The 20,607-nt window shown below is 50.6% G+C and overlaps 1 protein-coding gene and 1 pseudogene across 3 annotated transcripts in view; one reads left to right on the top strand and one right to left on the bottom strand.

Moving 5' to 3' along the window:
* Nucleotides 1–16,465, top strand: part of CTNNBIP1 (catenin beta interacting protein 1) — a 61,411-nt gene extending 44,946 nt beyond the window's left edge. For all 3 annotated transcript variants that reach the window (XM_035307654.3, XM_035307656.3, XM_035307655.3), the window contains one exon: nt 13,954–16,465. In XM_035307654.3, coding sequence (XP_035163545.1) covers nt 13,954–14,012 — 59 coding nt within the window. In that variant the 3' untranslated portion in view covers nt 14,013–16,465. The remainder of the gene's footprint in view (nt 1–13,953) is intronic.
* On the bottom strand, nt 5,662–6,271 carry LOC100387632 (large ribosomal subunit protein eL22 pseudogene; annotated as a pseudogene).
* Nucleotides 16,466–20,607: the final 4,142 nt, after the last annotated feature.

The following is a 20,607-nucleotide window of genomic DNA, read 5'->3' as shown; positions in this document are numbered from 1 at the left end:
ATGAGTCCCCTGCCCGCCTCTGCTGCAGTGTAGGTGCCTGCTGGATGGATGCAGGGACTGTGCCTTCTGAGGCCGAGCTGCTCCAGCGGTTCCTCCCTGTGGGCAGCTGGCTGGGCCCCTCCTTTGCACCTTATGGTGCTGTGTGGATGATCTGCTGGGGTTTCTGGGTTCCCTCTCTCCCTGTGTGGAGCTTAGAGGCTTATCCCAGAGGCTCCAGGCAATGACAGACTCTGCACTGAAATTACCGTCAGGCCCAGGGAGAATTCTAGTCTATGGGATGGGAAGCTAATCTTTTTTAACTTTAATCAACACTTACATGAGAATTACCTGTAACCTAATAACAAAATTGAACCAGAAATCACCTATATATTGAATCAGAGAGAAATCAGCCAGGAGGATTTGTTGTATAAGTTGTGTCATTGAAAAGGGGGAAAAAAATCCCAAGAAAAGCAAGGAATGTGCTGAAGTTCAGGGCCAGCTGCTTACTCAGCATCTGGCTCTGGCTCCAGGGAGGGTTGCTTTGACCCTGTCACCCAGTGTCATGGGTTTTGTTGTTTAAAACCGAGAACAGATGCCCAAATGGCCTCAGAGAAGTCCTTGTGCAACTCTACACTTACCCCTCAAACCCCAGTAAGAGGTGGGCCCTGTCACAGAGAGGGGTATTGAGTGCTGTTCAGTCCAATGGCTGGACAGTTCCACTCACATCAGCCCACAGTTGCTGTATGTGCCACCACACAGCACTGCCTGTGAGCACCTGGACCAGCGGAGCAGATTGGCCTGTGAACTAATGCAGAAAGAGCTTTGGGCTGAGAGAGGGGATTCCACCTAGGAAGCCACAGAGAAGAGGTGCTGTTTGCATGGGGCATTAGAGAATGCATGGCGGCATACAGGTAGAGAAACTGGTGGGAAGGATACTACACAATTCTCTTCCAGAATGCTGCCCAGGAAGGGACCACAGGGGGAGCAGGGAATCAGGGGGAGGTCAGGGACAGTCTGCAGCATTAAGTTCTCAGAGCATGGGCTACATATTTGCACACCTCAATCACTGAGGGTACTTGCTAAAATGTAGACTCCAGGGCCCTGCCATGGCCCCAGAATGCTTGCTAAATGAGCCTGGGAATCATCATTTTAAGCAAGCTCCCAAAGTGATTCAATTCTGATCCCCACTAAAATTTGAGAATATGCCAGGATGGGCCAGGCATGGTGGTACATGTCTGTAATCCCAGCACTTTGGGAGGGTGAGGCAGGAGATCACTTGAGTCCAGGAGTTTGAGACCAGCCTGAGCAACATAGTGAAGCCCCATCTCTATTGAATGTGTATTTATAAAAGAAAAGGAGGGAAAAAGAATATGTCAGGGTTTTAGGCGAAGACCTGGTCATATCCGTCCCTTCTTGGCAGTCAAAGCTCCCCGGTCTATGAGAGCCTATGTTTTGGGGAACCAAGGAATTTGAATAAAGGGAATGAGTATCTCACCTGGAAAAACATACCACAAAGGTAGTGTATGTGTGTCAGGCTCAGCAGGGACGGGAAGGTGGGAACACAGCAAGATGAATTTGGAGGAGCACATCTGGGATTAGAACAGAGCAGAGATAATAGAGCCCCTAGCTGCGACCCTGCGGGATGTTGTTTGTGATGCTTAATGCTGTGGATGTTATCCTGTGGCCAGTTAGATCAGGGATAGATTCATCACATTTTGCAGATGAGTAAACTGAGGCTAGATGTGCAGGGACTTCCCCCTTGGAAACACAGCTAGTCAGAGTCAGACCCAGGCTGGGTATCAGCTGCAGGGTCTTGGTACTGGGATACCACAAGGGGTCCCAAACCTAGGAGGGCCTTTGGCTGCCTCCTGAGCTCTCATTGGCTGGTCCAGGAGGCCCAGTGTCTCTGCTGGGAGCTGGCTCAACAGCTTGGGGCACATCCACCGAGCACTGGCTGATGCAGCGCCACCACCCAGCAGCCTCCTGTGCCCTTGGTGGTTGTCAGCCTGGAGCCAAGGAGGTGCCCCTGAGCCTGATGCTGCTTTGGCTGCTAAGACTTTTGTGGATCGGTGGCCACTATCCCCATAGCAACCCTGGTTTCCTGCTGTCTCTGGGTAAACACCATCCCCTGGGGACTTGGGGGCATCAGAGCTGAGATGTATAGAACACCTGGCTTAGGGCTGTTGAAAACAGCACATGCCACCAGCAGGTCTTAGTTTGTCCAGGAGGAGGCCTAGTCCAGGGTGGTACCTGAATTTTGTCTCCTTCAGAAATGCTTCCCTTTGGAGTCACGTCTGGGTCCTATTTTTCCAGGTAGCCTTTTCCTAAAGCTGGTAGTTAAGCCACTTCAGTTTTGGATAGCCAGGTAGCAGATGCTAGTTGGTATTAATAGCAAGACTAATGAGCTCATGGAAAGAGGAAAAGGTACCTCAACCAAAAACCGTATGGTCAAAGAAGGGGATGGACACCGAGTGGGTGTTGTCCTGGACACCTGGGAGCATGTGGTTGTATTCCGTCTCCAGCCTGGTCTGCCATGTGTGTTGAGGATGGGCCCTGGGCTTGCCAGGTGGCATTCCCTGGACAGTTGGGAAGCACTTAGCCAAAGTTAGCTCCCTGTGCTGATGGTGACTTAAAAAGGGAATTCCCCCAGCAGCCATGGGAATTTGCAGACCCTGAAGATTTCAGGTTACATTTCTGAGTTTTCGGGACCCACTTTTTATCCTCCTTAGGACGGAGTAAGGCTTCTGAGGAGTTCAGGAGGCTGCCCGGTACCTGACCCCAGAATGTCTGACACTGTCCTGGGAAGTTCCGGCCAGTAAGGAAGTGGGGTGGTAAGGGTTTCAGTGGTCTTGCAGGATGGTGTGACAGATGTTCCCTGTACCCAGGGCACATGGTTGTGGGGAGCTGGGCCTGGAAGAATCTTGGTTCTTTTTTTTTTTGGGAGATGGAGTCTTGATCTGTTGCCCAGGCCAGAGTACAGTGGTGTGATCTCGGCTCACTGCAACCTCCTCCTCCTGGGTTCAAGAGATTCTCCTGCCTCAGCTTTCCAAGTGGCTGGGACTATAGGCATGAGCCACCATGCCCAGCTAATTTTTGTATTTTTTTTTTTTAGTAGAGACAGGGTTTTACCATGTTGGCCAGGCTGGTCTCAAACTCCTGACCTCAGGTGATCCATCCACCTTGTCGTCCCAAAGTGCTGGGATTACAGGCATGAGCCACCATGCCCAGCCTAGAATCATGGTTTTGAACTGGGTGATGCAGGAGTGTCCATCTGTGACTGAAGTCCCCTTTTTCTCCAGTGAAATTGTACAGGGCTATGCCCTGTCTGATCTGCGGAGCCTGCAGGGCCTGCAGCCTTTGGGAGTTTAGCCAAGCTTTTTGTATCCTCATCGACTTTGGAGGAAGGACTTGTACTTAGGTCTGTTTTCTTTCTCCCTGGCCACCTCTGAGCACCTGTGCTGAGTTGGGCTTTGCAGGATCCTGGATCTGGAGAAGTTCTTGGGGATAGGAGGTCAGCTTGTCCCTCCCACACCCAGGTGCTTTGGTGAAATGAAGGCAGGATCAAGCCCTCATCTTGGCTGTGAAAGCAGACCCCATCATGTTGGATAATCCAGGGAAGCAGCCTGGATTGGGAAACAGGGTCCACTGATCAGGGTCGCAGGCCTTTGTCTGCTACATTTTACCCATGTGGCCTGGGACTGGCCTGTTTCCAAGTTTGCAAATTGGCAGCTAGTGCAGCACTAGGCTCCGCCAGGATCTCCCCAGCCAGGTCTGTGAAATGCCCTTGCTCTGTGGATTGGCTTTGGGGCTCTAGCATCTCCATGTTTCTCTTTTCTGTTCTTTTTCATCCACTATCGTTGACCCAGCTATAATTCTGCAGGGCCAATAGGAGCCTGCCCTGGCAGTTCAGGAAATGCATCGAGCTGCCTAGTGTTTTCAGGAAAGGACCTTTGAAAGACTTCAGCTTAAGAGTCTCAAATAGCTAGAGTGATTCTCAGCAGACTTTGGGAGTTGTCAGAGTCCCCCAGGAGGCTTTCTACAAAAGTCTGAGTGAGCCAGGCCAGGCCTAGGGTGAGTGTTGGCGGGAGTGGAGCTGGGCTTCCAGTTTGCTGGTGGGAGTTCATCCTGAGCTCCCATTGTCTGCCTCCCGCCCCCAGCTAGGGGCCAGCTTCCCTTTTCTAAGCTCCTGCATATTTGTCATTTTTTTCTCCCCAGTCGTTTGACTGGGCTTCTTCAAAGGGGCAAAGCTGGCATTGGCATGGGATGGGAGGGCCTGCTGGATGCCCTGCACTGGTTCAGAAAGCTGCACCCTTGCCAGTGCCTTGTCCCTGGTTTCCAGGGCAGGTGAGCCAGGGGACTAGTGAGGTGTCTAGCAGTAGGCAGGGGTAGGAAGCCGGGCTTAGGGGAAATAGGAAGTGGGGACCAGGTTGGGGCAGGGGACAGGGGCAGGGGCAAGGACCAGGGCTCTTCCCATGTTGGCACTCTGGGTTCCATGTTGAATTGTCTCCAGGGTGTCCCTGGGCTGCTTTGGTGTTGTTTTTAAAACCTGGGTCTTAGTTCCATTTTGATGGAACTCAGATGCCAGGAGGTCAGATGAGCCTTAGTGCTCTGGGTGACTGGAGAGGTCTGTGGTTTCCTTTCTCCTTCTAGGGTGAAGGCATGGGCTATAGGAGTCTAGATCTGGGTCCTCCTTCGGCCTCTGATTCACTGAGTTACTTGTCCCTCTGAGTTTCAGCTTCCTCATCTATAAAGATTCATCCTGTGTCCCAGGTACTTGCCCAGATGCTGTGATTATGTCAGTGAACAAAACAAAGTCCCTGATCACATGGGATGTACATTGCAGTGGGGAAAAGGAAGGTCAGATCAATATAGAGCTCTGTGGGAGCACTGAGGGTGCTGAAGACCTCATTCACCTGAGGGATTGAGACATGAGGGCCATTTTAGAAGTTGTGTCCAGGGAGGGCCTCAATGAAGTGCAAAAACCATGAGATAAACTTGGAGAAGAGCATCAGGGCAATGGAAGCAGCAGGTGCAAATGCCCTGGGGTGCAAGGATTTGTGCTTGAAGGACAGCCGGGGCCCACGTAGCTGGCACCGTGAGTGGTGAGAGGTGTATTGTGAAGGGAGGTGAAGAAGCAGTCAGATACCAGTGTGTGTGGGTCCTCCAGGCCACGGTGAGGAGTTGGGCGTTGGCCTTGAGTATGATGAGCAGTCTTGTAGTAGGAGTTTATGGAGGATTTCGAGCAAAGGCATGGTAGGAGCTGACTTAGGTTTCTAACAACTTCCCCTTGGCTGTTATGTGGAGAATGGACCACCAGGGGCCAGTGAGGGGAGGTCAAGGCAAGTGGGGATTCAGGAGTCCACCCCACACCAGGATGGTGGTGGCAGAAGTGGTGATGTACTCAGTGTCTGTCTTAAAGTAGAATCAATGGGATTTGCTGATGCATCGTGTGTGGAGTATATGTGTGACAGAGGAATTGGGAAGACCCCAGGACTTCCTGGGCAACAGGAGGATGGAGGTGACGTCAGGTAAGATGGGAAAGACTGTGGAACAGGCTTGGCAGCTGCACCACCTGACATTCCCACCAGCAATGGATGAGGGTTCCAGTGCTCCACAACCTGGCCAACACATGTTCTCCTCTGTCCTTTGTATTCTAGTAGATGTGAAATGGTTTATCATTATGGTTTTGTGGTGGTGGTGGTGGTGGTGGTGTCGTTGTTGTTGTTGTTTTGGTTCCCAAGTTTTATTCAAGAACACATACAAAATATTCCAGATAAATGAAATTTAATCTTTGTCTTCCTCCTCTTGTTCGTCCTGGTTAATCTGGAAGTAATGTTATTCGTAACTCTCTTTGCTGTTAGCAACTATGTGCAACCAATCACGTAGATGGTTCTTCAAATGTTTTTTAGTGAGATATGTCAAATACCTTTTGGAGAAAGACACCTCAGACGTCACGGTTATCTTGCTCTTGCTCCTTTCATTGGTCACCACCCCTCCACCAAGGTTCCTAGCTTTTCTGTTCAGTTTGATCCTTTCTTGCAGAAACTATTCAAAATTGGCAGCATCTATGATTCCATCTTCTACAGGGTGGGTTCAATCAAGAGTGAACTTCGGAACCTGCTTCTTTTTTGTTTTTATTGCCCCTCTTCACATCACAGGCTTTTTCACAGGAGCCATGGCAGCAGCAGAAGCAGAAAGGGAGGTGAGCAAACTATACAGAAGCAAAGAGTGTTGTTGTTGTTGTTGTTGTTTTTGAGACGGAGTCTTGCTCTGTCGCCAGGCTGGAGTGCAGAGGCGCAATCTCGGCTCACTGCAACCTCCGCCTCCTGGATTCAAGCAATTTTTCCGCCTTAGCCTCCTGAGTAGCTGGGACCACAGGCACAGGCCACCATGCCTGGCTATTTTTTTTATTTTTAGTAGAGACGGGGTTTCACCATGTTGGCCAGGATGGTCTCGGTCTCTTGACCTCGTGATCTGCCCGCCCCAGCCTCCCAAAGTGCTGGGATTACAGGCGTGAGCCACCGCGCCCAGTCAGTTGTTGTTGTTTTAAGACAGAGTCTCGCTCTGTCACCAAGGCTGGAGTGCAGTGGTGTAATCTCTGCTCACTGCAACCTCTGCCTCCTGGGTTCAAGTGATTTTCCTGCCTCAGCCTCCTCAGTAGCTGGGATTACAGGAGTGCACCACCACACCTAACTACTTGTTGTATTTTTAGTACAGATGGGGTTTCACCATGTTGGGTAGGCTGGTGTCAACCTCTTGACCTCAGGTGATCTACCCACCTCAGCCTCCGAAAGCCCAAAGTGCAGGGATTACAGGCATGAGCCACTGTGCCTGGCTTTTTTTTTTTTTTTTTTACAGAGTCTCACTCTATTACCAGGCTGATCTTGGCTCACTGTGACCTCCACCTCCCAGGTTCAAGTGATTCTTCTGTCTCAGCCTCCTGAGTAGCTGAGACTACAGCCACGCACCACAATGCCCAGCTAATTTTTCTATTTTTAGTAGAGACGGGGTTTCAGCATGTTGGCCAGGATGGTCTCAGTCTCTTCACCTCGTGATCCACCCATCTTGGCCTCCGAAAGTGCTGGTATTACAGGCGTGAGCCACCTTGCCTGGCCTTTTTGTTTGTTTTTGAGACGGAGTCTTGCTCTGTTGCCCAGATTGGAATTGGAGTATAGTGGCTTGATTTCAGCTCACTGCAACCCCTACCTCCTGGGTTCAAGCAGTTCTGTGTCCGCCTCCCGAGTACCTGGAATTACACCATGCCCAGCTAATTTTTGTATTGTTAGTTGAGATGGGGTTTCATGATGTTGGCCAGTCTGGTCTCGAACTCCTGACCTCAGGTGATTCACCCACTTCGGCCTCACAAGTGCTGGGATTACAGGCATGAGCCACTGCACCTGGCCTTGTTTTTTGTTTTGAGACGAGTCTTGCTCTGATGCCCAGATTAGAGTACAGTGATGCGATCTTGGCTCACTGCAGCCTTCACCTTCTGGGTTCAAGCAATTCTCCTGCCTCAGCCTCCCAAGTAGCTGGTACTACAGGAGTACTCCACCAGGCCCAGCTAATTTTTATATTTTTAGTAGAGATGGGGTTTTGCCATGTTGGCCAAGCTGGTCTCGAACTCCTGGCCTCAGGTAATCTGTCTATCTCAGCCTCCCAAAGGGCTGGGATTACAGGTGTGAGCCACCGTGCCTGGCCTCGTTGTGGTTTTGATTTGCACTTCCATAATGACAAGATGATGTTGAGTATCTTTTCATGTGCTTATCGGGCATTTGCATATCTTTTTTGGAGAAATGTCTGTTCAAGTTCTTTGCCCATTTTTAAAAATTGGGTTTTTCAACATTTTGTTATTGAGTTTTAAGAGTTCTTTATGGACTGGTCATGGTGGCTCACGCCTATAACCCCAGAACTTTGGGAGGCTAAGGTGAGTGGATCACCTGAGGTCAGGAGTTTGAGACCAGTCTGGCCAACATGGTGAAACCCCGTTTCTACTAAAAATACAAAAATCAGTGGTGGTGGCCACTTGTAATCCCAGATCCTCTGGAGGCTTAGGCAGGAGAATCGTTGAACCTGGGAGGCGGAGATTGCGGTGAGCTGAGATCACGCCACTGCACTCTAGCCTGGGCAACAGAGTGAGACTCCATCTCAAAAAAAAGAGAGAAATCATTTCCTAACCCAAGGTCATGAAAATTTGTATCTATATTTTCTTTTGAGATTTTTATAACTTTATCTCTTGTATTTAGATAATTTATCCATTTCAAGTTAATTTTTGTAAATGCTGCAAGGTTGGCATCCAATTCCATCCTGTGCATGTGAATATACAGTTGTCTCCACACTCATTTGTTCAGTTCTTCCCACTTAATTGTCTTGGCACCCTTGTCAAAAACCAACTGGCCAGCCGGGAGCAGGGCCTCACACCTGTAATCCCAGTATTTTGGGAGGCCGAGGCAGGTGGATCACCTGAGGTCAGGAGTTCAAGACCAGGCTGGCTAACATGGCAAAACCCCATCTCTACAAAAAATATATTAAAAAAAGAAAAAAATTAGCTGGGTATAGTGGCACGTCCCTGTAATCCCAGCTACTTGGCAGGCTGAGGCAGGAGAATTGCTTGATGGAAGGTAGAGGTTGCAGTGAGCAGAGATTGCACCATTGCACTCCAGCCTGGATGATGGAGACTTTGTCTCAAAAAAAAAAAAAATTAAATTAACTGTCCATAAGTTGGAAGGTTTATTTCTGAACTCTCATTTCTGTTCTACTGATCTGTATGTCTGTCCTTAAGTCAGTACTGCCCAGTCTTGTTTACTTTGCCTTTGTAGTAAGTTTTGAAATCGGGAAGTGTGAATCCAACTTTGTTCTTCTTTTTCAAGGTGGTGTTGGGTATTCTGGGTCCCTTGCCTTTCCATATGAATGTTTGAATCAACTTGTCAATTTCTACAAAAAAGGGCAATTTTTACAAACTCCCCAAGAAAGGGATTTTGATAGGGATCGTGTGTTGAATTTTGTTCAGTAATGTTTTATACTGTTCAAAGCACAAAATTTGCATTTTGTTAAATTTGTTACTGTTTTATTATTATTAATGCAATTATAAGTGGAATCATTTTCTTAATTTTACTTTCAGATTGTTCATTGCTAATGTATAAAAATACAATTGACTTTTATATATTGACCTTGTATCCTGTACCTTTAACTTGTTTATGAGTCCTAATAGTTTTTCCATGGGCCAGGCGCAGTGGCTTATGCCTATAATCCCAGCACTTTGGGAGGCCAAGGTGGGCAGATCACTTGAGCTCAGGAGCTCAAGGCCAGTCTGGGTAACATGACAAAACCCCATCTCTACAATAAATAAAAAATTAGTCAGATGTGGTGGCATGTGCCTATAGTCTCAGCCACTCAGGAGGTTGAGGTGAGAGGATTGCTTGAGCCTGGAAGGGGAGGTTGCTGTGAGCCAAGATTGTGCCACTGCACTCCAGCCTGGGTGATAGAGTGAGACCCTGCCAAAAAATAAAAACAGTTTTTTAGTGGATTCCTTATGATTTTCCACATACAAGATTGTGTCATCTACAAATAGAGATAGTTTTACTTCTTCCTTTCCAATCTGGATGACTTTTCTTTTCCTTTCTTAACTACCCTGGAATGAACCTTCAAGATAATACTGAATGGCCGGGCGCGGTGGCTCAAGCCTGTAATCCCAGCACTTTGGGAGGCCGAGGCGGGTGGATCACGAGGTCAAAAGATCGAGACCATCCTGGTCAATATGGTGAAACCCCGTCTCTACTAAAAATACAAAAAATTAGCTGGGCATGGTGCGTGTGCCTGTAATCCCAGCTACTCAGGAGGCTGAGGCAGGAGAATTGCCTGAACCCAGGAGGTGGAGGTTGCGGTGAGCCGAGATTGCGCCATTGCACTCCAGCCTGGGTAACAAGAGCAAAACTCTGTCTCAAAAAAAAAAAAAAGATAATACTGAATAAAAAAGTAGATATCCTTTTCTTTTTTCTTTTTTTTTTTTTTTTTTTGGAGATGGGGTCTTACTCAGCCACCCAGTAGCTGGGATTACAGGCACCAACCATCATGCTCAGCTATTTTTTGTATTTTAGTAGAGACGGGGTTTCACCACATTGGCCAGACTGGTCTTGAACTCCTGACCTCAGGTGATCCTACCACCTCAGCCTCCCAAAGTGCTGGGATTACAGGCGTGAGCCACCGAGTCCAGCTGACATCCTTTTGTTACTCATAATCTTGGAAGGGAGAGCTTTCACTACTAAATACGATAAGAGCTGTGGGATTTTCTTAGATGTCCTTTATCAAATTGAAGATGTTCTCTTCTATTCTAGTTCATTGAGTGGTTTTATTATGTTGAATTTTGTCAGCTGCTTTTCCTGTATGGTTTTTGTCCTTTATTCTGTTGACTTTTACAAGTCACTGATTTTCAGATGTTAAATTAACCTTGCATTCCTAGGATAAATCTCACCTGGTCAGAGTATAGAATCCTTTTTACGTGTTGTTGTATTCAGTTTGGTAGTATTTTGGGGGGCATGTTTGCATCTATATTCATATGAGATTTTGGCTATCCTTATCTTTTAATGTGTTAAGAGTTTGGAACAGGAGAAACAGATTAACCTTTCCCCTCCTTTGCTCACCTATATCTGGTGGGAAGGGACAAATTGAAGCTCTGAGCTCAAATTCAGACAGTGTCAGCATAGGTGCCAAGGGGGAAGACAGAGCCTCATCTGTAAAACAGGATAGGAAACCTAGCTGGCAGCCTGGAGGCAGTGGGCTGGCCTACTGCCTTCTTTGCAGTGCATCCAGGACAGCAAGAGTACCTGAGGGAGCTGCCATATGCTGGCTTTCAGAGGAGAGACCACAGGACTTAACTTCTGAGGTCCCTCCTGGCTCCAAAACTCCCGCTCTGAGGGATTGAATTAAGATCACAATGTAATAGCTCACCCTCCCTATTCAGTAACTGGCCCAAATTTCACAGAGAAGAGGAAAAGGGGAACCAGTTTCCTTGGCCAGGGGCCCGTCAGGTTCATGGCCAGACCTCACTGAATGACAAATACCTGGCCAACCAGTGAAAGGACAGGTCAGAGAATGCTCTGGGAGAACTGACAGCCTGCCTTCTTTTTGGTCCCAAAGAAAAGCAGATCCTTGTGGTAAAGCCTGGAAAATATCCTTAAGGAACAGAAGAGAGCACAGACAGGCTGTAGCTCCACAGGCCTTTTCCTTTCTGCAGGGCTCCAGCAGTACAGTGGGAGGCTCTATAAATGCCACCAGGGAAAGGGGTGGCAGCTGGCAATGTGGGAAGGGTAGGGCTCTTGCAAATCCTTTGCTTCAAGAGTCTTGTTAAATAGTCATCAGAGTCCCTGTGTGACCTGGAGAAGGTTACTTCCTTCCCACCCTCAGAGCTCAGGACAGGCACACACACTTGACAGGCTGTGGAGTCAGGAGTCCTGGTCCCCAGGTTTGAGCTCCTCCGAGGAACCAATGGCCCATTCCCACTGTAGATGCACCATTCCCTCCTGGGGCAGCCAGTGCTATTTTTGTGCCTGCAGCTCACTACAGAGGCCTAAGGTCCCTGAGCGAAAGCCCACAAGGCAGGCAGGGAGAGGAGCAAGTGGGTTGCCACCACTAAGGTATCTTCTGCTGACAACTCCCCTTTCACAGCCTCCTGCCAGCCCGCTTCTGATTAGCCAGTGAGCTGGGCAAGCAGCACTCAGGAAAATCAGCATCTGTTAGGTAACCAGCTCAGCTGCCATGCAGGGGATGATGTAATCTTGGATTCTGCGGTTGCTAGGAAAATTCTGCCTGCAGTGATATTGCGTGGTCCTAGGGCTCAGGCGAGAACAGAATGTTCCCAAGAAGACAGGGGAAGGATTCTCCCAAGCAAGGGAGCCCCATCCCAGGAAGCTGGATGACTTGTGCCCCTTTCTAGTTGCTTATTTCCCTTCTGAGGAATGGAGATTGTGCTGGTAAATCCAGAACCCCATGAAATCGGCTGGTGGTGGGAGGTGACGAGGCTCATTCCCTTAGCAGCACCTGGATGCTCTAGTGCCAAGTGGAAGGTGTGTCTTGTGCATTGCATCCTTGTAGTTGGGCCCTCTGTCTCTGGCCTTCCTGATGGCTGGGTGCATCCACCCTCTCTTGGTAGAGCAGTTGGAAGGAGGTCAGCATGTGCCCACTGAAGGGGAGACCCCCTGTGGTGTGGGCAGCCGGCTCACACTGCCGACTCCATTTCACATGCCAGGAGCCTTTCTTCGCACCCCCACACTGGCCCACCCTCAGGTGGCCTTTCCTGTCTCTGCTGTTCTGATCCACCCCCTCACGGAGAGAATGCCTGCAGTAGCACAGACAAGGTGTCAGAAAGACCATGGGCAGCCAGACTAGTACGTTTGGGACAAAGTGAAGAACTGCCCTTTTACAAAGGAGGTAAGAGCAGCAGGACAGGGTTAGGGAGTCAGGGTGGGGCCCTGCAGGTCACCTGCTGCCCCCCCCAGGGGCATGCTAGCCATGTCAGCCCCTTCCTCCCCAGGCAGCTGTGGGTGTGGGCAGCAAGTTGGCATTTCCAGCTTTTCCCTCCTCCCCACTGCCTATCCTGGTCACTTGTTGGAGCCTGTCCTCTGGAAAGTAAGACAAAGGAAGTAATTTCACAAGTGCCTGGGCCAGAATCTCAAATTCAGGATTAAGAAAAAGAAGGATTGCCAGGCGCAGTGGCGCATGCCTGTAGTCCCAGCTACTTGGGAGGCTGAGGTGGGAGGATTGCTTGAGTCCAGGAGTTCTGGGCTGTAGCACACTATGCTGATCGGGTATCTGCATACCCGATCATCAGGTGACCTCTCGAGAGCAGGGGACCACCGGGTTGCCTAAGGAGGGGTGAACCGGCCCAGGTCAGAAACGGAGCAGGTCAAAACTCACCTGCTGATCTGTAGTGGGATCATGCCTATAAATAGCCACTGCACTCCAACCTGGGCAACATCGAAACCCTGTCTCTGGAAAAAAAAAAAATACATACATACATACATACATATATATATATCTTTCTTTTTCTCTGGAAGAAAAAAAAATACATACATATATGTATGTATTTCTCCTTCCAGAGAAAAAGGAGGATTGTGAGCATATCTGTCTCAGTCAGAGCCCAGGGGACAGCAGGCTGGACATGGGCCAGGCCATGCCCCATGGAAGAGGTGTTGGGTTTGGGTGAAGGAAAAGCTGCTGCAAAGAGGAATGGCTTTTCAAACCACAGTGAGCCAGACCTCCAAAGGCATCAAGACATGAGTCCTGAAAAGAAAGGGAGGTTCCCAGCCGAGTGCGGTGGCTCACGCCTGTAATCCCAGCACTTTGGGAGGCCAAGGCAGGCCAGTCACCTGAGGTTGGGAGTTTGAGAGCAGACTGACCAACATGGTCTCATCTCTACTAAAAATACAAAAATTAGCTAGGCGTGGTGGTGGAGGCCTATAAATCCCAGATACTCAGGAGGCTGAGGTAGGAGAATTGCTTGAACCTGGAGGCAGAGGTTGCAGTGAGCCGAGATCGAGCCATCGCATTCCGGCCTGGGCAACAAGAGCGAAACTCCATCTCAAAAAAAAGAAAGAAAGAAAGAGGGAGGTTCCCCAAGGGCTGCCCCTGCCCTGGCTTTGGTAACTCTGGAGTAAGGGATGTGAGCAGAGTTGAGCCCTGCTCCAGGTCACCTGGGGCCTTGTCATGGCTCAGCTGTCAGCTATGTAGCCTTGAACAAGCCTCTGAACCTCACCCTGGTAGTACTGCCTTACAGCCCTGCAGCGGGGTTGCAGGCCTTGTCCCCAGCCAGGCTGCAGAGAAGACCAGTGGAGAGGAAGACTTCAGACTTCCTCAGAAGCTCTTTGTCCACAGAAAGTGCCACGACCCTTGTGGGCAGGGGCTTCAGCTTGGCCACAGCCTCCTTGTTTGTCCTGCCAATGCTGGAAGTCGCATCAGCGATCCTTGTTCCCTTATCTGCAGGTGCAGAGGACGTGGTGATGGCGTTTTCCAGGTCGGAGACAGAAGACCGGAGGCAGTAGCTGCAAAGCCCTTGGAACCCCCTGGATGCTGTTGAGGGCCAAGAGATTTGTGTGGCTTCTGGGCCAGCTGAGTGGCAGCAGACCCCCTTGCCCCACCTCTCCCTTCCCCTACCCAACCCTGCCCTGCCCCACCCTGCCTCACAGCTACTCAGTGGGGCTGGCATCAAGGGAGACACCAGTGGTGCGTTTATGATTGGCTTAAAGGGTTGGACTTGTGATTGGCTGCAGGAAGAAAACCTTTTTATTTTTAAATCTTGACCAACAGAAACCTTTTATTTTTATTTCTGACTCTTATTTTAAAAAAAATTTGCGCCTCGGTATCTGGCTTCCCTGGAAGCTCTCCGAGCTCTGGTGCTTTAGTTAGGTCATTTTTTAGAAATGTGAAGAGGTCTGATTGGCTGCTTACACTGGAAGGGACTGTGATTGGCTGGTTAATGGGGAACCGGTTTTTTTCTTTGATTGGCTGCAGGTGTTCTGCTGATAGCAACAGCTTTCCTATCTTGAATGGAGAAAACAGGGTTTGGGACATTAGTCGTTATATTTGACTTGAAAAAAAAAAAACCAAGTGCGCTTTGCAATATTTATTACACAAAGAACTTGCTGCTGCCTTCACATTTGGGGTTCGTGTTTGAGTTTGACTGGCTTTCGGTGTGTGTGTGTGGTTTCCCATTGGTTCACCCGTGACTCCTATTGCCATGGATTTACCCATCTGCTGCTGGCTCTGGGCCTGAGGGTCCACCCGGACAGCACATTTACTTCAATGAGTGCACCTGCCTCTACCAGCAAGGGGACCCCTAGGACCCTAAGCAGGGTCCACAGCTGGAAAGCTGGGCCCCCGAGGAGCTTTGCACCGTCTTGAACAAGCAGCCCAGGGCCTAGAGGTAAATGTTAGGTGGGATTTATGTGCATTGCCTGCATGAGCTGGCAAGCAGCCACCGTCTCTTGGTGAGAAAGGGATTGCCGAGGCACCATCCAGGCCCCCAGCTGGGCCGGGCCCAGCAGACGCACGCTGCCCAGCTCTGTCCTCTTTGCCAGCCTTCTGTGTACCCACTTCCTGAGGCCTCATTTTGGGGGTCCTCTTGGAAGGGGAAGAGCTGTTCCCAGTGTGAGACCCCAAAAGACTCTGGAGGTCATCTAGCAGAGGTCTCTACTTGGGAGCCCAGAACCCACATAAAAGCCCCAGCTTGGCTCACAAGGCCCAGGAGACTTCCAGCTCCAAACACCAACCCTGACCTACCCCAGCTGGGCTCCCACCTGTCTGCTGCCAGCACAGTGGGTCCTGCCAGCACTGGAGTTCTCTCATCCGAGGCCTGTTCCCTCTACCATCCACTGCCTTCAGAAGGATTGCTCTCCATGGAAGGGACAGTGTCGTTTGTTTATGTAAAGTGCTACTGCGATGGCTGCCTGGGCCTTCACCAAGCAAGTCCCTTCAGACTGGCCCTTCAGCCAAACTTAAGCCCAGAATTGCAGTTCAGAGTGGCAGTCCTGGAGGTGGGGTGGGGGTGCAGGTCTAGTGTTCCTGCAGGAACCCTAACTCTTCCCACCTGCCACCCCTCCCCGGGAGGGAAGTGGGCCTCCAATCTCCCTGGAGTACTCGCATGTATGGAATCTGGGGAGAGGGGCTGGAGAAAGATGCAGTCCTCAGGGAGGGGCCTCTACCCTTCCCCTACACTGGTAGATGGCTGAGGCCCCGAGGTGCCCAGAACCAGGGGGACCCTTTCAGAGCCAAATCTTTCCCTTTTTCAGGGCTTGGGGCTCAGGCCACAGGGGCTCCTGAGTATCATGAAGTGTGCAGGAGCCAAATGACCAAGCCCTGGAGAGCCCCATGGTTGGTGGGTGGTTCACAGTGTGCTCTGGCACCATCAGCCTGTTCCAGAAGGAGGATTCGAGCGTCAGACTATGACCCTGTGTCCTCCTGTGCACTCACCCCTAGCCCTGGTTAGCTGACAGCCTCTGATCCCCAGGGAACAAGGACAGTGGGGAACACAGCTGCAGCTGAGAACATCTTCTCAGGAGGGTAGCGCATGTGTGTGTGTGTGCTGTGTGAGCAAGCACACACCCACGTGGACACTCACATACATGCACGCACACATACTCTCCCAGCTCAGTGGCCTGGAGGTCTGGCTGAGCCCCTGGGGAAAGGTGAGTTACTTCGTCTCCCTCCTCCGGGTCATAGTGCCTGGAATCAGGTGTCGAGGCCATGTTGCTGGCTACCCCCTCTTTGTACCTGTAGCTCCTGTAAAGGGCCTGCACCCGGTGGATACCTGGTTGACTGTGTGGTCTCGGCCCAAGCCTGTCCTTGTCACGATCACAGGCCTTGCTCTTGTAACAATAATGACCCCGGTCTGTCTCATCTTCTGAAGAGGAAAAGTCAAAGTGTTGCTGTGGCTTCATATTTCAACTAAAAATATATCTGTTGGAGAAAGAAATTAACAATAAAGAATTTTCATAGGTTGGCGTGTGAACTGAGCTGGTTTCTCCCTCGGAATCAGGCGCTTTGACTGATTTCCCCACACCATGTGGGCTCTGTTGCTGTGGGGCCCCTCTCCAGGGAGGTGCAGCCAGGAAGGTCAACTTCGATGAGAGTCTGTGACCTGAAGTGAGCTCTGGGTTTGGAAGAATTTATAGACCCACCAGCCCAGCTCAAGGGTCCTTAGGAAGGTGGAACCTCCTTTTTGACCTGGAGATTCTAAACATCATTCCAGATTCAACTGAGATCAGTAAACTTCAGAGGCAGCTTCATCCTTCCATACCTATAAAAAGACATAAGCACTCCATAAGGGCGTGGAGACCCCGCCATCCTAGGCACCCCAGCATCCTGATGTGACTGCACTGGTCATACGATGCTTGTTACAGACACCCAGACGATATCTGTCCCACCATCCCAGAAGTGGAAAATGTATTGGTTTTCAGCTGTATGTACAAGTTTGGAAGCTGAAATCATTTCTGCTTCAAGAATTTTTGCTTTGGAAGCGTTTTCTAGAAATTTTCATTTCCACCCTTCATAATCCCATTTTGGGTCTTTGTTTTTTCTGTTTACATAGTCTCACTGCTTCTATTTTCTTTTCAAAGAATTTCACTGTGTCCTAGAGGCTATGGAGTTTACAGAATATGAGCACAATAGCACAGCCAACATCTCTAAACCTTTGTGTTGGGGGAGATACTGGGTCTTTTAGCAGACCATGCAGTAGGCAGATGTGAAGCCCCTCTGAAACATTTCTGAAAAGACTTTGTCCAGGCTTTGCTTGAATATTATTTTTTTTTTTCACCCATTATAGATGGGGTTTCACCATGTTGGTCAGGCTGGTCTTGAACTCCCAACCTCAGGTGATCCGCCCACCTTGGCCTCCAAAGTGCTTGGGTTACAGGCGTGAGCCACCACGCCCAGCCTGCTTGAATACTCTAGAGTTGGGGAGCTCATTGCCTCACAAGTTCGTCCAGGCCACGTTCATATAACCTATGCTTATCCTTACATTGAGTTGGTCTGCCTTTTTCTGTAACTTCTTGTCCAGAAAGGAGTTTGTAGTCATTGAGAGAAAAATAAAAGTCACTGTGTTAGCCAGAAGTTACATAGACATCCAAGGTCCTGTGGTAGGTAAATTATGTGCAGAACCAACCCCCTGCCCAGTGCTCTGAGCGACACTGTCAACCTTGGGGTTAATCAGCTCTTCTGAGCTCAGCCACTGAGCAGATAGAGGGACTGACCGACTGGCCCTGGTCCCACCTGCCCAGCCCCCAGCAGAGAGCTTGGAAACCAGAGCCAAGCGGGATCGTCCTCCTAGCGCTGTCTAACCTGTCTAAGCTGCCTAAGCTGTCATGGGAAGTAGGCCACGTAAATGAGTCGGGGACACTTCAGCAGGCAAAGGAAAAACACTGCGGACAGCCTTGGGTCTTTCAGGGACCCTCAGCCCACAGAGCAGGCAGCCTCCTGGGTCACCCTCCCAGGTACTGGCTGGGGTAAAGACCCCAACAGGCAGCACTGGGACTGCTGCACCAGAGACAGCTGGGAGCCAGGCTGAGCCTTCGGGAGGGAGGCAGAGCGCCTGGCCTCTTGGCATTTCCCAGGTCTAGGGGGCGGGTGGTTGAGAATGAATGAAGCACTTTTTCTCCCCATGGCTGCAGGTGAATACCAGCACTGAGAATCCAGCCTGGCCCCAGCCTTTGAAGAGGTCTTTTGTAGCAGGGAAATTGATCCCCTCCATTGGTGGCAGAGGGAGGTCTGTGGCCCCGGGGGACCCCCGACACCACCCAGCTGCTGCCTTTGCTTGGGCAGGGCAGGTTCTCTCTCTCTCCCTCCCCGCCTCCATCTTTTGTGTTGCCCATGGCCACCCAACCCTTTCCCTTTCCCAGAGGATAAAATGCGCCCAGACTAACCTACTAACCCGAAGCTGCGTTGAGGAAACATTCCCCCACTCTGCATTGTCCACTGAGAGAACTTGATCTGGGAGACAACTGATGTTCAAGAGACTTGGGGGGACTTGCAGGGTGAGTTAGGGGTGAGTTCTAATTTGAAGAAAGTCCTTCTCAAGGGACAAGGACAGTGAAATGCCTTTTGAATATCAACTAGCATCTTGCTTTCACTTTTCTCCTTGACATTGGAACTTTTCCATCACAGGTGGTTCCCAGAGGTGCCTTCTAGTCTGCCAGCATGGAAGTCAGGAGCGCTTGACACAGGGCCGAGCCACATCCTACCCACCCTGCCTGTCTGCACCTCTTCCAGAGCCCCTAGGTTAGGAGTGTGTGCAGCAGGTGGCCGTTCCTATTTGCACACCTGTGGGAGCCCCACCCTGCCCTGCACAACCCCAGAGGAGGTGACTTCAGACCCAGAGCCTCTGAGCGTTTCCACTGCCTGACCCTTGTCCTGCTTCCAGTGGAGGCAGGTGGATCTTCACAAGCATCTTTGACAGGTGTCTCCTATGTCCCAGTATTTTTTTTTTTTTTTGATATGGAGTGTTGGTGCAATCTCGGCTCGATGAAACCTCCACCTCCTGGATGCAAGCAATTCTCCTGCCTCAGTCTCCTGAGTAGCTGAGATTATAGGCACCTGCCACCACATCCAGCAACTTTTTGTGTTTTTAATAGAGACAGAGTTTCACCATGTTGGCCAGTCTGGTCTTGAACTCCTGATCTCAACTGGCCTCAGCCTCCCAAAGTGCTGGAATTACACGTGAGCCACCGTCCCCGGCCATGTGTCCCAGTCTTCGTAACACAGCTAATGCTTATTGGATGGTACCTGTGTGGGTGCACACTCAGTCCCAGTGACAGGTGCGGTACGTTCCTAGGCTGCTCCGAAGCTCCCTGGGCCTCTCTGAAGCCTGCCATGCTAGGTGAAGCCTAGCACTTCACCTCCAAGCCCAGCTGCTCTTGCTAGAAGTTCCTCTTCCACTTGAAATCTTCCAGGTTTAGACTGCCCCACAGCATAAATCTTTCTGTCTACATAGCTGGGAGGCTGGGAAGACATGGTTTAGAGTGGGAACTGGAGGCTGACCGGAGGCAGAACTGAATCTGTCACTTCGCAGCTGTGTGACTTGGGGGTGAATGAACCTTATTGAAAAAATGGAAAAAATAGGAGCATCAGGGCTGTAGGCTGTTGGTGACAACTAATGAGATAATGCCTATGACACACTTAGCAGAGTGACCGTCCGTCAGTGGGGGGTCAGGACGTAGGGTCATTGTTAAGTCACCATGGTGGGTGTCCCTCCACCCCATCCTCTCTACTCAAAAGTCACACAGAGCTAGGGCTTGTCTGTAGCCTTTGGTGTGGGGAGGAGCACAGCCCCAGGTCCTGCTAGGTGCTTAGGGAATGCTTCTTTGATGAGGATGAAGAAGCCCAGATGATCCCTTTGTAGAAGCGACAGCCAGAGCTGTCTCCAGCTCCACAGCCCCTGCCCTGAGCCTCTCCCGCTGCTGAGCTTTGCCTGGGGGAAGGGCGCTCACTGGAGCAGAGCCCCTCCGCCTTCCCCAAAACCTGCCAGCTGTGGAGTGCCCCAGGTGAACTCTGTCACGGCTGGACAGGCAGGGAGGGACCTCTGCAGAGCCCGGGGGTGGGAGTCTTGTTTTCCAGGGAACCTCCTGCTCACCTTGTGCTTAAACTCCAAATAGAATCACAGCCAGTCAGGAAAGGGTATAAAATTAAATCCTCAATCATGATCAAGTGGTTAAAAAAAACCATCACAGGCAGTGGCTCCTTCTCACTGCAGCCAGCTCTGCCTGAGAGCAAGCAGGAGGAGGTGGAGGAGGAGGAGGAAGACAGGGCCGCCTTGGCCTGAAGCACCCCTCCCTTCCCGCTGGCCCCTCCTCCTGCCTTTCCAGCCCCCCAGGGTCTGAGACTCTGCATCCCTCACCCCAAAGATGGGGAGGCTGGGAGGGTGGCTGCTGTGGGGGGAGGCCCACATCCTCCCGAGGAGGCAGGGCCTGGACTCCGACCTCCGGAACTGCAGACCTGGGATCAAATCCAGACTCTGCCAGTTACTGTGTGTCGTGGGCAAGTTACTCGACATTTCTGAGCCTCTGTTTCCTAATCTGGAACGTGGGAACAATCATGGCAACTGCCTCATTGGCTGTTGTCTGGATTCAGTAGGTGGGCACTGGAGGT

Source organism: Callithrix jacchus, chromosome 7, assembly GCF_049354715.1.
Source record: "Callithrix jacchus isolate 240 chromosome 7, calJac240_pri, whole genome shotgun sequence".
NCBI lineage: Eukaryota > Metazoa > Chordata > Mammalia > Primates > Cebidae > Callithrix > Callithrix jacchus.
Note: the sequence above shows the minus strand (reverse complement) of the source record. Positions and strands in the feature narration are given on the sequence as shown.